Here is a 19,003-nt window from a genome sequence, read left to right as displayed (position 1 = left end):
GGGGGGGGGAGGAAAGAAATTCCAAGACAAAGGAACTTGCACTGCATACAAAAATTCATGACCTAACATGACTGAAATCCCTGTCATAGAATTCTAGTTGATAACTGGGCTGTAGTCATGCAAACATTATTTAATCAATTCGTACAGTGATATTGAGAGAATGAAGAAATGGAAAAAAAAAAAAAAATGGACTCAAAGGAGAAAGACAAGGAAAATTGATAGTTTATACATTCACGTATAAGAAGGAAAAATAGTTTAGAGATGAACTGCTTGAGAACTTTTCAATTGGTTACCTGAACAATTATTTCCTTCAGAAGTTTCCAGTGGACATCTTTATCAAAATTCGACGAGAATGTCAAAAGAGGACGAGAACCTTTCAGATGGTTCCCTGTAAGTTTCAATTCTTCCATTGTGTGCACTGAAAACAAAAATGGAAAAGTGAGTAAACTGCATTTATTTAAAAAGTCCAATATAATTTCAGTCACGAAATCTAGTAATAAGATTTGATTACAAGTTAAAATTACCGGCATTAACTAAAAACTTCACTGATGGCCCACTAGGGCACTTAGACATCCATAAATAGAGATCTTTATGTTTTCTGCACTGGAAATAGAGACAAAATAAAAACAATAAGTAAGCTCAAGTGAATGCTATATTGCATGTTGAATGACAGAAATAATTACATAAACAAAAAGAAAAGGAACTGAAAAATCATGCAACAAGCTTTAGGAATAAAATAATTCATTCGATTGTGCAGGAACACAATCCAGGGGACAAAAAGACCAGTAAGAATCAGTAACACAAATCGAATGCATCATTGAGATGGAATAAGTGGAATAAGTAATGTGATCACAATGTATAAAAATGATGAAAAGGCATATAGGAAAATAACAAAACGAAAAGAAAAGGATACTTAATACATCCTATTAGCACAACAGAAACCAAAAGGTTATCATCCTAAATCTAATCAAAAAGAAAAATTGAAAAACATAGTACCTTACAAAGTCCAGGGTATGAATTGAGTTCCAAGTTTAGACATGGACAAAGTACACAGCAAAAAATCTTACCTCAAAAAATAGGCAGGAAGAACAACCCTTGAGTTCAACTAGCTCATTCAGTGTTGCACCCTTACTGGACCTCGACTCCACCTTGTTATCCTTCTTACAATGTGGCAAAAGTGATACCACGTTCAACATCAGATGTCGATACCTAATCAAACACAAAGGCTAATAAAATTGCCAATCATTCTAAAGGAAAAAAAACATTTCATTGCTGAGTGAATAGCTTACAAGTCCCTGTATATTAATAGATTATACAACAAGCTACACCAACGTGTTTTAACTAAAAGGATGCAATTACAGAAGGATTTAGAGAGTGAGCACCAAGAACATCAAAATTTAGCAAAATCAAAATGCTTCTTCACGACATCTATCCCTACCATAATATATCCTACAACTATTTCTTTCTAATCACATAACCCATAAAAAGCTTTCACTCCATTTGTCAAAAATAGTTCTTGGTTTCCCTTTCAAACCTTCTTCACATTGCATTTGAACTGTGTTCTTTTTGCAGGGAATCAATACTCAACTTATTGAGTTCCAGAACTTCACACTACAAAATTTAGTTATAATACACACTAGACTGTATATCACACAGTACCTTCAGATTTTCAACACAAAGTGAACCAACTTGACAGAAAAATCACCACAAAAGCTTCTCTGCTGCATCCTTTCAGCTCTATATACACTCAAAAAAAGTAGCCCAGCAGGAAAAAAAAGCTTCCTCTTTAGTACAGGACCCTTCCAAGTCGATCAAGAAATTTCTTATTTAACACTTTCTTTAAACCTGCTATCTTTAATAGTTGAAAACAGCCATGAAGATTCGACCTCCCATACTTTCATTTCATGTCCTCTATCCCAATAACAATTACATCACTGAGCAATCCCTTCAATCCTCTATATTCATTAGCTTCGACATTTGATAGGAGTCTTCGTGCTATACTTATCCAGATTCCATTTTCTTCCTCTCATAAGTTATATCCTTAACCAAATGTCTTTTGGTTGAGAAAGGACAAAGAGACTAGAAAATATCTTCATCAATAATTGATCCTCTATCAACATCTCCCTCCAAAACCACACCCTTGTACCAATTACCACTTCCCTAACAATTCTCTTTCATAAGTAATCTGGTTTTCTTCTTTTCTTGAACATTGCCAATCATATGACTAAATTAATAATCGAATTAAATAGTACATTTATAGATAACTTTAGAACACCAAGACAGCTTGTAACTCAAGAGAATGAAATAATAAATTTTTGTTTTCTTATAAAAAAAAATTGAAACTATTAGCAGCTCTGATAATTCAAGTATGCAAATTCGGGATGCTCAATTTCGTACCTAAAATTGATTCGGCGGGAGCAAGTGACAAGAACCTTCTCTTTATTCCGGAAAACGGCATGATCGGAACCAGATTCAGCCTCTTTGACGACTTCCTTGTCTTTCCAACCCGTAAGCGTCCGCTTGGGTCTCTCGAGGGCGCCTTCATCCTTCTTAACCGATACTATCGGCAAAGTCTCGCTGTGCTTCCTCTTCTTCGCCATTGAGAATATGAAAACCCTTCAAAAATACTACACCTAAATCAAGCAAAGGAGGTTAAAGAAATCTGTAAGGATTAAATGAGAGAGAGAGACGGCGGAGAGTGGGAAAGAAGCGAGCTTACGGCGGAAATACAAAGCATAGAGAGCGAGAATGGCTAAAAGGGAGAATCTTTGAAGATCCCTTTAAACCCTAAACCCTCCAATGTTTTTTTTCTTTTTTTTTAATCGAAAATTAGTGCCATTTGAGTTATTAACGTGAAATGTATAATGAGCCCTTAAGGCTTTGTTGGGGGAGGCTACCCACAAATTAGTATGCAATTGAGACTTTCACTTTCATATTCAATTTTAAGATTTCAAGAAATTCTGAAATAGATTGCATCTGAGTCATTCAATCAAGTTTTGATAAAGTTTTATTGTAGTGTGATTCAATTTAGAACCTCGATTCAATTTAGAATAAGGTTCTACATCTTGGTTCTATATCTTTGACCTTAAAAGATAATATAATTTTAATCTTATCTCTTGGTTGATTCAAATTTTGTATGAGAAATATTAATTTCTTTGATTCAATGGTTCTTGTTCATTAAATGCTTGAGTTTTTGAATTGAGAATTAGAATTACCATATCACCATGAGACTCAGGAAAATACATACCCTAATACCCTGAACCCACCAATACTTACGGATATAAAGACATGAAATGACCAAAAAAACTCATGCATGATGCTATAAAAGGGTTCTAACAGGTTTGGAATATGACTAGATTCAAGTATTAAAAGACTGAAATGCCCCTCCTTAAAAGAATTCAATAAGTTTCCATAAACCCAGTTATATTATGGCATACATGATGTTGTATGACTTATGCTCATGAGGCTAATATGGCATCACAAATAAGATATGTATGCTTACTTTAGGACTATAAACTCTAAACATGTCATGAAGTTTGAGTGTGTTACTAATATGCATTACTTTAGGGTTAGCCCATGATGTTATGCCAAAATTGTTAGTCTAAGTGCATGAACGAGTCAAGAACATTACATACTTAAGAATGATAGGTAATATTCTAATAATGCACAAAGTGGCCCTTGAGATCCAATCACATGATGCATCATGATATCCATGCTTTTCCTCATCTAGATGGAATGTCCCACACCAACTTTAGCAGGGTGTTCATGTTTTTCTCATCAACGTGAGATGTCCTGTGTCACAGCCTCACTAAGAAAAAGTTGGTTGTGATCCCCACACACAAGACAGACGAGGGGTGACCCTCAAGTGGTGCCCATTCGGACACATGTAGACAAAGATTGAAAAGCGTCATGATGCAACCGAAAAGGACAATGCATCATCCAACACATAAGAAGTGTGCATTTGAGCCAAGCTGAGACATACACAAGGTTCAAGAACGATGTGACACAACTGTTGAAGACAAGCTCAACGAGGGTTGGGTAGGGCCTAGGGTCATAACCTTAGAAGCCAAAGTTTCGATATGAGTTTTGTCATACAACTCTAGAGTTAAGTTCATCTATATGAAAGATGAAAACTTACTAAATTTGGTGTGAATTGAATACTCGAAAGATGCTGCACGAGATTGTATGATAGGTCGAGTCAGCTTGTAACACATGAAATAGAGGTTGAACCAAGCCTATCCAATTTTGTAGATGAAGAATGAATGCTTGTTGAATTTTCTTGACTTTGGATTATGTAATACGTCCCATTGGAACATTTGGAACACCATGATCTTTATCAAATAGGTTCTTGGTTCTTGCTCCAAAGGTTATTCTTTGGGCACCACTAGGGCATAAGTCTCAATCATTAGTTTCTTAAGCTCTAATCCAAACTTAAAGGTCAAACATGTGAACTTGTCATAATAGCTTGCATAAGTCTTTATAAAGGTCGTAACATGTTCCTTGAGTAGTTTAATCATTTTTTTTTTAAATCTTGGCTTATACACCAAACATGTTCTAATGTCCTAAAAAATTTCATAACTATTCATAATATCATAAACAGACCTCTTACTAAGTTTCGAAACATTTGGAGTTCATTTGGACCTTGAAACTCTATTAAGGTAAGAGTAGAGGTATTTAGGTCATTTACCACCTCAATCACGTTTATCACATGTCTTATATATGCCTTACTTAAACTTTAGGACCTTGAAATAGCTTAGGGATATCCTAAGGACATTTTGGTCATTGTTCCTTAATTTTCGGTTTAGTCTTTAAATGTGTTCCAATGACTTTAAACCCTTGTATAATGTCTTACGTCCTTGAAAATAAGTCATATATAAAATATTAGATCTTTTTGGAGTTTATTTGATTCATGAACTAACACTTTGGGCATGTAGGGATATTTTCGTCATTATGCACTTATCCTCGATTTAGCTCCTAAGAAAACTCGGTATAATCACCAAACTTCATACAAATCCTTAACATGTCATTTTAAGCCTTCTATAAAAAAGTCATGCATAATGGAGGTCATTTGATGAATCATTTTAAAGTGTCTTGAAGCACGAGCAAAACATCCCACTTAGGTCCTTAACTTGGGGTTCTTGATTTAATTCTCACGCGATCCTTAAATTCTAACTTAATTTAAGGTTCACAGTGAAATTCAAGTGATTTCTACAGATATAACTTAAAAAAAAAATCGTAAGGCTACTTACCTCGTCGTTGAGGTTCAAATCATTGATTCTCGAGCGTTCGACATTCAAATTGCTCAAACTGTTTTTTTATAGTTCCATCATTGACTCTATTTTCAGGAACCAAAAAGAATTTTATGAGAATCGGTTTATTAAACAAATGACTGAGGTTGGATCAATTTTGGGCTAATGTGGCCATTTCAACTAAACTAACCATATCATCATCTTCTTCCTCGAAAGACATGTGCCAATTGTCTCTGCCACGTGAAAATGTCATTCCCCAGCCTCGTACAATGATATTTTAGTCTTGATTATTTTATGAAACTTGTAAATCACACGGTAGGGAAGAGAATAAGACTAGTTTTGTAACGACCCAAAATTTTCTACTTAATTTAAGGTCGCTACTGCATACGTACCATAAATATTGAATGCGCAAAACTTCATTTAAATTCCATAAAACATAACCTTTAACTTAAAACACAGTCATGGACTTACGTGTTTCGGAAACATTTTTAAAACGACACAACAAAAGACCCGAAATAAAATAAATAAGCGTTTAAGTTTAAAATATCATATTTTAGCATAAGTCTAAGAAAATAAATACCATTATCCTATGCATGTGTCATGATCTCGAGTTACAATGCCGTCGTCGGCCGTACAAGAATGTCTTGCCTTAACCTGAAAAATGTAGTAGCACATGGCTTGAGTGTTTAAAGAAATACTCAGTAAGTGATCCCACTATTGGGGTTAAATGCAATAATCACATGCAATGAAATGATGAGACCTAACTTTCGTTTCGTCTCGTTTTTCCTACGATGCTGTCCTAACGGGTAATCGTGGACGTGTACCATATACTCTACACACAACCCATACGTGCGAGTATGGGCTCACCAGCTAGTTTGCACACTGCTGGGCCACTTTCCTTATCCGGTGGGCATACTCTGGGAGTCCCTTATGCTGGGACCCGTTAGAACTAGTGACCGTCACGACAGCGCTATGCAAAGCATAACGATTGTTGTTATGTCATTGGATGTACGCGTCCATACCCTCGTGATGGGATAAGGGTATCCCCCAAATGCATGAACACACATAATGCATGAGGTCCCCACTACTTCTACAATTTCATTATCCTTTAATACAACCCTGCTAGCATGAAGTACATATCATATCATTTTTCATATCGTTTCAGATATCGTTCATCATTCATATCATATATTTTCTCATTCTTCCGTTCTCAAATCATACATAATTCTAACGGGGTTATATTTCATGTCATTCATATCATGTTGTATACACACAATTTAAGAGACCTAACATAACGTTTTATGCTTTTAATATAACATTTCATCATATACACATCATATCATGACATATTGCATCACAATGTATCATATCATAAACAAGTAATAACGTAAACACTTCATAGTCATATCATTCTCTAACTTATCATAGCCTTAATGTTCTTATATCTATCACAGACATATCATTATGTGAACGTACCTCAGTCATATCATCACAAGAACGTAATCTAACTCTATCGTTCTATCAATCCTAACGCTATTGTTATATCAATCTATCACAAACCTATCCCTTTCTACCCATAGCCTAACCGTATTCTTTCATCAATCTCTCTTATCCATATCACTCCAGTATGTAACCTAACTTTAACGTTTCATGAACATGTTTTACTCCTATCGTTACACTTTGTTTTGTGCATCTTTCTCGTATCCTATCTCAAATATATCATTGAACACATCGTACCGTAATTATTATCAAACAATTCACCTATTATAACATATACATAACAAATAAGAAGCATATAGATCCACAAACAATTCACACATTTCAATATATATGACACGTGCAGAACCACGGGGCACATGTCAACAACAAATATAACCATGCTGATAGTAATGTCACTTACCTTAGCTTAGGATGATGTTCCGTCGTTATCCTTAATGAAAGTCCATTGAAATCCAAGTCAACCTATGTGAGCCCATGACATCAGTTTCAAGTTTGAACTCTATAAAATTATTTCTCTAATTTACATTTGTCATTCTTAAATTATGATATGATATTTACTATTAGACTAAATTGAATGGAGTTCCTTCCCTCTGATATTTACTGTTTTATTTTTTTAAAATTCAGTTCAACCAATCTTTCCTCAATCTTCTTCTTCCGTGATTATTTTCGCTAAGAGATATTATTGGCTAATTAACAATTTTTATTTCCTTTTCTTCTTTTTTTCTTTTCAGCTAACAGTATTTTGTATTTCCATCCTATTTCTTTTTTTTTTTTTTCTTATTTCCCTTCGTCTTCCTTCTCATTTAGTTAACAATTATATTCTTGGCTTTTAATTTAATTGATTCATTTGGTTATATTCTTTTTCTATAATTCATATAAAATTATTTACAACCTAACTCGCGTACAAAATTCTTTTCATTTAATCTCTAATTCAAAACTAAATAATTATAACCAAATTAATATTACTTAATAAAATAAAAGGAAGATTTAACACTACAAACCCCTTTAAATGAGGTATCTCCTAAGCAGAACTAAATCTGGTTAAACTTTTTTTTTTTTTTCTAATTGTTTTTGTAGGAAGAAGAAATTCTGATAGGGAAGGAGTGGTGAGAGAGGGAAGGAAGGAGGAGAGATCGGTTACCAAATGTTTTTTTTAATATTTTATTATTTATTTATTATTATTATTATTTTATTTTTCCCGGTTGTTACAAGTTTAGTACCTTATCGTGCATTGTAGCTCAAGTTAAGCCCCTAAAGGTAACAAAATGGTGGATTTGGAACCAAATGGACTAGAAGAAGGAAACCTAAAATTACCCCAACTTACTCGTAAATGATTTTTTTATTTTATTTCTTACGATCCTAAGCTAGGTTGGTCTCTTCATCTTCCTAGAAAGTACTTCTTGAGTTCCCATGTAGTGACTAGGATTGAGTTCTCAAAGTTTTCTTAGGAAGTACCCGAAAATGTGCTTGCATAAGACTCGAGCTGTGACGAGAATTAGTTTCTAGATTTTTCTTTAAAGTTTGAAAATTAGATAAAGGAAAGAAAATAAGAGAGGAGGAGAGAAAAAAGAGAAAAGAAAAGAGCTATGAATAGTAATTTTGAGTGTCAATCTCATCTTAATGGGTCTTAATAAAGAGTTGAGTTGTGTTCAACAACAAAGAGTGAGACACATGTTGGCTAGGAATTGGGACACACGACAAGCATTTGGAGGACCATGGGTCGTGACTTTAGAGGAGGACCCGAGTTCGTGATCCACTCAACTTTGACCCTATTGAAATCATCCCCCGAGATCGTCATCTTGCCAACCTGAAAGTATGCCCTTTTTGCACTCGTGGAATTACACGAAGGGACCCCTTAGGCGCATGAGGTCTATTTTCAGCCTGTTTGATTCCTCTTCGACAGTTTTTCACTTCGATTTCGAAATTAACCTTATTATGACTTGAAGTAGGACCAACAAAAAAAAAAAAAAAAAAAAAAAAAAATAGAAAATCTTTAGCCCCGAACCAAGGAAAAGCTAGGAAAGGCACGCATCATCCATGTAAGTAGTCAATCAGACTTTTCTCAAGTAATACTTATAAAGATCGCTAGGTCGTGGTAGCATGTGAGGATATCTTGTCTTAGGTTACTCAAATATGTATGATTATGACTCTAGAAGGAAAATTTAGATAGGAAGGTTATGTATGTAGTGGAAAATTACCAAATGTCCCTAGAACCAGAATTTAAGTTGCATGTCGATTTTAATGATTTCCACTCTCATAGAAAGAATGATGAGATATAGTGACCTGTGTTCCAAGATATTGATGGATGTTATCTCCCTGTAGATCTTGCATGAATGTTTAGTGTTTTCTATGTTTTAAGTAATTGATAGGAATATTTTCTTAACAAAGCATGCATGAAGAACCAAACTAAGATTGGGACACAAGAGCTAGAGCGGTTTTTACGTTGACCTAGGTCAATATGTTTCCAATAGACTAATGATCTTAGGATCGTAAACAGTGATCAAAGGTCTAGACTTGAGTGCACCTGGAGATTGGATTAGTCTCATGGAACTAGTCCAAAGCATGTTTGGAAATGTGTGAGAGAATTAAATTGCCTAGACATCCTAAGAACCTAATAAACCTCCACAACACCCAAAAAAATTTAATAGAACACGAGACTACTAGCAGTCTAACAGTATCGACTTGAGGAGTAAACGAGTCGAGAGCCAGTAAACAAGCTTTGAAAGGAGACGAGAGACTACATAAATAGTTTAGCTCATGATGAGTGTCACTATCGTGTATGAATAGTTAGGGTCCCCAAAAATAGGCTCTATACTATAAACTCACATTGACAGGGGTAAGAAACTACATTGAATAGCTGACAGGCACACTGGGTCACTCCCTCCGATGATGATTGTATGGTTTTTCCTATGGAAAGGTTGCCAGTTAACCTATTATAGATGTGTTTAGACTAGATGCCACACTATCTTATGGCTATGCAAGCTTACTGAATATGAGAATAAAAAGTTGGTTCACCCTGTGATGAGATTCATCATCCAGGAGATCTACTGCACTCAAACCTAGTGAACAGTTTCCAGAATCGATAGGGCCTACGACATGTAAGAGAATTGCTCGAAACTTCAAGGTTTTCACAAATAATGAGACGGTTGTAGAATTAGACCCCAATTTCCTAGCGCCCAGAGAAAATTGTGGTAATTTACTAAGATACAAATGTGACGAGAGCCTATAAGTAAGCTATTTACTGACTATTTTTATACTCACCCCTTTCTCCATTTCTTTTTTTTTTCCAGACGTTTGCAGGCTACTAGTCGAGCTAGAGAGCATTCAAGAGTTGCATGACCACAAAGGGTGTCATCCCGAAACGTCAATACATCTATGCATTTTGGATTCGTTTGTAATATACTTGAATAGCACCATTTTGTAGTTAGATTTCGATTTTGTTTTTATTTGTGGCGGTTTGTTTTAAATTCAATTTAAATTTGACCATATGTTTAAATTTTATTTAATTTATTTTTTAACAATGATCCGAGATTCAAAACCTCGAACATCGGGTCATGACGGTTTGTAATTTTGTTATTATTATATGTTGGAGCTTTAAATAAAGAAGGAAAGAAGAAGAAACATTCCCAATCGCACACAAAAAAAGAGAGAAGAATCATAATCATAGCTCTTTAGTTCTTTCTCTTTACCTCTTTACACATAAATCAATAAAGTCATGAAAACACACAAAAAACCAAAAACCAAAAACCAAAAAAGTTGATTTAGGTATGTCTTAATGTCGGGGCTCAACTCTCTGCACACACAAAAAAACACAACACTCCTCACTCTCAACCTATGACTTCTTGTTCCTTAAAGTCTTGAAAAAAACACTTCCAAACACTGTCTTATTTACTCTCCTTTTTTACCTTCCTCTTTTACCAACTAGAAAAAGTAATAAAATTATGAAAAAAATAGTTACCCATGAATTGATAGACTATCACGAACCTTCGTCTACCATTATCTATGTGACTCATTTTCTTTCGGAGTTTGACTATAGTTCGCAATAGATCTCTAACCACAATTCTTCATTATGACTATGCTTTCGAGATTCACAACTTATTTGTTCGATATTTGAGGATTCTATTAACATGATTAAGTTAAGATACAAGCATGGTTTTGATGCAAGAGATAAGAACAATGAACGAACGAAACTCCATGAAAGTTTTGTTACCCATAGTCTTCTTCTTTAGTCGCATGGATAGTCCTCATTGCTTGAGAAAGAATAATAAATAAATAAATAAAAGTTTTGTCTCAAGAGAATTGAATGAGGGCATGTCCATCACGAGTCAAATGGTCTCAAAATGTTTGGAATAAGTCACGTGTTAAAGGATGATGATATGACTAAAAATTCCTTAACGACTATCCAATTTAAACTAAAAATGCTGAGTAGGTTAGGTTTGAAATTTTGAAAAACTTAACATTTGTGTCTGTCCATGAGTTGACATTTTTTTGTTAAGTCAACTCGAAAATAAGGTTACAACTTAACTTATTTCTACCGTACTTTTAAGATTATCATAAAAATTAAGAATAATGGATTTTTGTAATGAATTTTAATACGTATGAATATTTGATGTTTGAAATTTATGAGATTTAAGTTCTTAATGAAACATATATATATATATATATAATTTTTTAAATGATTAATAAAATCCGGTCAACCCAACCTACGTTGGATTGAGTTGTGAAATCTATTCAAGTTATCCAAAATTTCGAATTAATCCAAAAGATTTTTTCGAAGTAACTATGAAAACAAAAGGGAGGTCTCTTGCTTCATTTTATCATCTCACTTGAAACGTTCGAAGCTAGTTAGAGAATACATTTTCTGACCGATCTAAACCAACATTTTAACTTATCCGACTTGGGTTTGATACGTTCGGGCCCTTTCCTACTGGTTTCAAATATTCGGAAGCCTTAATATAACTTACAAACTTTTGGAGTCTAGTTTAGATTATTTTATGTAAAATTAGGCTTAGTTAGTTTAAATTATTTTATGTTAAATTAGGTGAGAATGCTAATTTATAATTGTGAAACTTCTTAGGTATAATTAAATTTCATAGAGCAGCGTTAAGTTAGCATTAAGTGTTCGTAGTAGTTTCGACTTAGGCCAACCAAGTAAATGATCTTACTATCGGTTCGGTCGAAAGACTTGCCTTATGCATGACAAAATGTGTCTGGTGGGCCTTGCATGTGTCATTTATGCTTTGTGTTATATGAAGATGAAAGATGTTGTATGATATGTGATTATATTATATAATTATTATATAATGATGTGATGATGTTATATGATGATTGACAACGTTATATGACATGTAATGATGTTGTATGATGATGTGATGATGATGCGACGACATTATATGATGATGATGCATAATAACATGATAATGTAAGATGCATGATGATGAGATGACTTAATATATTAAGATGATGTATATGCATTAAATATCATGATACATTATGACGGTGAGTTTTCTAAGACACAACCCTAATTGATATTAATGACGATGAACATATGAAAGTCAATGCATGCATGCTACCTAGGGTAACGTGTGAATGATGTATTGGGTTGTATCATAAGATTGATTTAAAGATGAAAACTATAGGGACCTCATGCATATTATGTGTTCATGTTCATCGAGTTACTTCTCCATTTATGATGATGAATATGAATGCGTATATTATGATGATGATCACCATCATGCCTCGCATGATATTCGAGGATTTGCTGATTTCACAACGTCTGGCTACAAACAACTAGCTCAACTACGATGGGTCTAGGGGGGTGCGAACCGTCTAGGGACTCATGCTCACACATGTGGGTTGTGTCTAGAAAAGTACTACACATCCAATTTTATTATGACTGGAGGCTACCTCTAAGATGCTTTTAACGATAGGTCCTTAATTATGAGTTGCATGTGTTTGCATTCCCTAGCCCCAATAGTGAAAGTCACTTGCTGAGTATTTCTTAAAATACTCGAGCCGTGTGCTACTTCGATTTCAGGTAAAGGCAAGACATCCTTGTACGGCTGACGAATACATCGCAAGTAAAAACTATGACATATGCATAGGATAATAGCATTTCATTTCTTAGACTTTAGGTTAGTATAAGATGTTTTTACTTTTAAATGTGTTATTTGTTTTATTTAGTATTTTCGTTACGTTGCTTTAAAGATATTTTCAAATTTTTAAGTCAATGGCCATGTTTGATGATGAAGTTTAAATGTTTATTTCCGTATAAGCGAATATGTTATAGTGACGGTATCGGGTTAGTAGAAGTCTATAGTTGTTACTATATTCATCACAAATCTCATCATAGAGACATTTTAATAATTTCTATATCTCTTGCATAGTTTATTCATCCATATTACTCACTCATTCTAGTCGTGCATATTATCTTTCTAGTTTTCCAAAAAATATAACATAACACGCTTTTAAAAATCTCAACCTATACATAACGGAAATTTTCATAACAACCTACAACACATACGATTCAAAAAATGCCCTTCTAAAGTCCTAAACATTCATTTTCTAACCACCTAAGGTAAGGAGTGCTCGCATGTTTGCACGTCCTAATGATCCTTATACGTATTATTTGCCTAAAGTCTGTGTGGTTATTTACTTAGATGACGTGTGCCATTCCGATTTTCAACACAAAAATTTCTGAAATTTCTCTAGGTCTTGATTGAAGTCATAAGAAGGTTAGTATCAAAATTGGAACGAAAAACACTTGAACGAATGTCGAAAGGAGCAAAAATGACCAACTTCAAGCGTCCCACGTGCGGCCAAACATCCCATACGTGCAGGCCACGTGCACGTGCAAACGTGCCTAGGGGAAGGGTAGGCGTGATCATGACTTGCCACGTGTCGTCCACCCATTTGTTGAAAGAAATCGTATGTCTTGAGTTCGATCCTAGCGAACATAATTTTCTTCGAATTTCCTGGCATCAACATGTTTCACCAATACACCCAAAACTTGTTTTCTCCCTTACGAGCGTCACGTGGCGTACACAAACATGTTACGACAGATCGGGTTGGGTCACTATGTTGGACCGGGTTGCGGATTCAAGATGATCGTGGTCCCTTTGGATGATGACGCATGTCGCAATCCACACCAACCTCGTCACACCTCTCCCTTCCCGACACATGGCAGCTACTCAGCTTGACGTGTACACTACTGACTGCCTATACATGTCCGTCTCCTCACACATGGCAGATACTTAATTTCTTGATGGGGTTCAGACATTAAACTTCTCCTTATGTACTACCAGAGAATCGATACAACTCAGTGGAATAAGCTAATTGTTCATATCAGTCACTTAAAAATATATTTTTGATAGTAATGGTTTAAGCTCCACAGATACAAGTTGCATTCTCCACCTAGTGAATTAGCGTTTATCTTACATTGTTAACCATATCTAGTACTTAAATGAGCTTTGACATTGGCCAATGATGTTGGATCGATGTCGCTCAATTGTGAATCTTCTTCCTAACAAAGAAAAGCATTTTTGACAGATGATAATAACATATCGAACAAAACTAGAAAAAAACAAAATAAATAACCAATATAAACTATGAATCGTGGACGGAACAACTCGACGAGCTAAAACACATTGAGGAGTAAAAAAACAAACGACATCTACCTTAAATAACATCATTGGTAGATCTCATATCTTCGTCGTCAAATTTTGAATTTGATTGAAATATTTTTAAAAGTAAAAGATAAATTTTATATTTCTTTTATATTTAAAAAAAGAAATATTATATATTTTCTTCAAGAAAATAAATACAAAATTGAAAAGATAACACTTAGAGGTCTTTACTTTTTTTTTTTTTTTTAATTTTCAATAAATTATTAATATTAGAAATTTAATTCAATTTCCTCCCTTTTTCTTTATTTTCTTTTCATTTTTGTCCCCAAGCTTTCTTTAAATTTTCACTTTGGCCATATTTCTCGGAAAAGAGCTAAACATGAAAGGAAATTATATATATTTAATTCAATCATTTTTTTATTTATTTATGTCATTTTATTGAGTCTGTTTGCTTTTAATTTAAAATCGTAATTCTTAAATTTAATTAAATTGAATTTAAAATATATCCTTCTCTACTTAATTTATTTCATGTATTAGTTTGTACTTTTTAAGTCAAATAATCCGAACCTTACTAAATGTTATGACCTGATTTTCGAGTCTTCGAGAAACCGGACACCATGAAAAGACAAAAATGAAAACAATTAAATCAAAAGTAAAATAAAACAAACAATTAAAAATACAATAAAATTTTCGAGGAGCGGAGCAGCTTTACCGATAGGTTCCGTCTCATTCATCTTGAGTTTTGTCTTTCCTTTCGTCTTTCCTTCCGGGAATTAAAAGACATGCAACATCGTTGTTAAAAATCTAAGACCCAAAAAGAAAGAATATGCAAAAAAGGTCTTTGTTCGTGTTATTTACAAACGAAAACGAGTGCAGGATACAAAAAGACTACAAATGACACCTTAAAAAAAGATGGAAATTAAATGATGTCCTGGGTTGACACCCCTTCGTGACAGTGTAGCTCTTAAGTACCTCTCTACCTCTACCGGTACTTAAAAAAAGAAGAGGAAAAAGGGGTGAGTATAAAAATACTCAGTAAGAAACCTACTTATGCGTTCTCAACTATCCAATTTCTACTAGGTTTTTAGGTGTTTTTCTCTAGATTCTAGGAAGTTCGAGCCTATCCCTTGCAACAACTAAGCTTCTATATAGGTCTTGAAGTTCCAAACAGTTCATCATGAGCTATCTACCTGTGTAGTCCCTAATCCCCTTTCAAGACTGGATTACGGTGTCATGATGTCAGACTTGACCCATTTCTACACTCAATAGAAGTATTTATCATAAACAACCTACCTGTGTTGCCTCTAATCTCTTCCAAGACCAGTCCACAGAGTTGTGGCGTCATCCTTGATCGGTTTCTACACTCAATAAGGGTTCTCATCTTGAGCCCTACTTGTGTAGTCTCAAGTTCAACCAGGATTGGTTTACGGATTCACCCTCTTTCGAACAGGTTTAATGGGATCATGACGTCAACCCTGTCACGACCCTGCACTCCAAAGTAACTCAATTGAAGTTTCCTTAACCATACTTTGTCGTGGAGGTTTATTAGGTCCTTAGGGCATCTAGGCAGTTTAGACTACTTCTCATTATTCCAGGATGTTCGAGATTATCACCTCTAACTAATAAAATCTTCTGATCGCCCTTCATGATCCTAGGGTGCTTGGTCTACTAGAACATTATGACTCAGATGAGTGTGTAAATTGCCTTTATCTCTAGTGCCCTAATCTTATTATAGCTAACTCATGCATGCTTTACTAAGGAGATATTTCAATCGGTCACCTATAACTTGAAAAACGTGTTCCATTCATTTGTACATGTTTAGTCAAGACATATTCCTATAAATCACCTAACACATGGAAATCATAAAATATAAATCATACATAAGTTAGCTAGAGCACAGATCACAATATCTCATCCTCCATCCTAACACAACGAAAAGCATTAAGATAGACATGCATTTCAAAATCTCGTTATAGGGGCATTATTGTAATTTTCGTAACAAATACACCGTTCTCATCCAATCACTCATCATGAGTCCATGTCATGCATATTTCTAACCACTTAAGGCAAAAATGCTCACATGCTAGCATGTCCTAGCGATCCCTACAATAATTTACCTAAAGTCCTTGTGGTTACTTATTGGGATGAAATGAAATGTGCCCTTCAAAACTTACTTTTTGTTCGTTAGATGCTCCAAATTTACTAAAACTTACTAGTAGATCTTGATTCAAGTGAAGTTAAAGTCACTATTGTGGGACAAAAAACAGTCGAACGGAGGTCGAATGGGGCGAAAATGGGCTCATCATGTGTGTCCATGCACTTTTCACTCCCATCGGAGGTGTCTTACGTGCAGTTCCATGCGCGGCTTGGGAGGTGTAGTTGCATCCAAGAGCTGACACATGGCAGGTGTGGATTGGTGCGCGTGGCTCCCAGGGTGTGCGTTCAATACTCTACGAGCGCTGATTTCCTTCCATTTTCTTGGTAGTGACATGTGATGCAGATAGGCGATTCCAAAGCGAGGCAGGTTAGGCTGGCAATTTTGGTTTTGGGCGCTGAACTAGGTCGCACCTAGGTTCTTGGATCAAGCAAGTAAGTCGGGCCTTAGACAAGTCACGTCGATTCATGTGAGATCCCACATTGATTGGAGAGGGGAACAAACCATTTCTTATAAGAGTGTAGAAACCACCTCTAGTAGGCATGTTTTAAAACCTTGACAGAAAGTACAAGAGGGAAAGCCCAAGCCATTTCTTATAAGAGTGTAGAAACCTCCTCTAGTAGACATGTTTTAAAACCTTGGAAGTCCAAGAGGGAAAGTCCATAGAGGACAATATCTGTTAGCAGTAAGTTTGAGCTGTTACAAATGATATCAAAGTCATACAACAGGCAATGTGGCAGTGAGAATGCTAGTTCTCAAGGGGGTGGATTGTGAGATTAGAGCCAGACATCGGGCAATGTGCTAGTGAGGATGCTGAGCCCCAAAGAGGGGGATTGTGAGATCTCACATCAATTGGAGAGGAGAACGAAACATTCTTTATAAGAGTGTGAAAACCACACCCTAGCATAATCGTTTTAAAACCTTGAGATGGAGCTTAAAAGGGAAAGCCCAAAAAGAAAAATATATACTAGCGGTGGGTTTTGGTTATTACAATTCAACTGCTGGCGCTTCGACGCTTAGCACGTCTCACGGTCTAACGCATGTCCTCCTCTTCAAACTACACGCGTCCCTTTCCTTGGTTGACAGAAGGCTGTAATAGATTCTAGCATTGGCCTCCCTACACTGTCTCAATTTTAGAATCAGACTATTTTCTCATTTCCTTCTATTTTGATTCACAACTCGAAACAACATAATTCCTTCACCAAAATTGTAGAACTCTAATCCTACTTTCTAAATGAATTTTTCTTATAATTTTTAATTAACCACGGTGCTCAATTTTATTTATCCAAAGTAGTAACAACACTCACCTTTTCTTGGCCTTAAGTACGGCAAAAAAAACGATTCTAAAATAGTCCAAAAGATGTCAAAACGAGCCAATCAAACTAACTAAAACTAAATCTAATCGAGTAAACCCATTGAAGTTTTTCATTTTCAATTCGGCTAGAACAATGTTTTGTTTATTGATTCAAAATCAAACACTAACAAGTTGTATGCTTTTTTTTCTTTCTTTCTTGGCTTAGTTTGTTTCAAAGTGTGTATTTGAGCAACATAAACATGCATGTGTCTTTTTCTTGAAAATGAGGAAGCAAAAGACAAAGCATAAAAGAAATGGTCTCTCCATTACCAACTTTCCTTTCTCTATCTCCCTTCTTCCCTCCCATGTACGATTCAACCATAAATTCGCTTATATAATTTAAATTAAAAGCGTTCTAGCACGCTCACATTACAGCGATGAGTTCTTAACCATCTTATCCTTCAAATAATGAACTTACCCATCACGATTCCAAAATCAAACATTCCAATAGCGTCGTAGCCCCAACTAGACATCATACTATCTCGAAAACAGAATCGAAACGTTGTCAATAACTTGTGGGTTCCTCCTAAAAAGCTAAAGTAAAAAAGAAAAGGAGTGATTTGTGTAAGAACTCTTGAATGCCTGAGCTTTGAGCTTCTTCTCAAAACTCACCCACTTCCCTCTTCAAAGCTCACACTCAAAACAGCCTGCAAAAATCAGCTAAGAATCAAATATGATATCAAACTTTTTCCACCTTAGAATCTTCCAAAGTGTATTTAAATATGGTAAGATAGTAATGCCTCATTGTTTTGCTGTCCCAATGGCTAAGAAAGAAAGAAAAAGTGGTTTGATTAGTCAAAGTTGGAAGGGCCCCAAAGCTCACTCATCTCCCATCCCAATAAAGTAGCTATCAGATGAGGTTGTCGATCCTTTTTTGTCTCTATATCTTCTTCTTTTTCTCTTTCTTTACATACTCATTCAGGCCATGAATCAAAGTTGGTATCATTTCAAATTAGGGTTCATCTTTCATCATGCACTTATTTCAACTCAATTTTATTTAAATTTATTTGATCGAGTTTAAACTATTTAGATTCAAGATTGAGTCTATATTATCTTAATTAGACATGTGAGATGATGAATGTTCGTAAACTAAAATTTGGGTCGGTTTTTCATGAAAGAA

At 35.0% G+C, this 19,003-nt stretch overlaps 1 protein-coding gene across 2 annotated transcripts in view; it reads right to left on the bottom strand.

Moving 5' to 3' along the window:
- LOC111467989 (ribosome biogenesis protein BRX1 homolog 1-like) overlaps window positions 1–2,808 on the bottom strand; it is a 5,682-nt gene extending 2,874 nt beyond the window's left edge. The window contains exons 1-5 of one of the 2 annotated variants that reach the window (XM_023113091.1): window positions 2,720–2,808; window positions 2,398–2,633; window positions 1,068–1,209; window positions 525–603; window positions 294–418 (exon numbers count right to left, since the gene is read on the bottom strand). In XM_023113091.1, the coding sequence (XP_022968859.1) occupies window positions 294–418; window positions 525–603; window positions 1,068–1,209; window positions 2,398–2,600 (549 nt within the window). In that variant the 5' untranslated portion in view covers window positions 2,601–2,633; window positions 2,720–2,808. The other variant, XM_023113086.1, reaches the window with a different exon arrangement.
- Between the last annotated feature and the right edge of the window lie 16,195 nt (window positions 2,809–19,003).

Source organism: Cucurbita maxima, unplaced genomic scaffold (assembly GCF_002738345.1).
Source record: "Cucurbita maxima cultivar Rimu unplaced genomic scaffold, Cmax_1.0 Cma_Scf00002, whole genome shotgun sequence".
NCBI lineage: Eukaryota > Viridiplantae > Streptophyta > Magnoliopsida > Cucurbitales > Cucurbitaceae > Cucurbita > Cucurbita maxima.
Note: the sequence above shows the minus strand (reverse complement) of the source record. Positions and strands in the feature narration are given on the sequence as shown.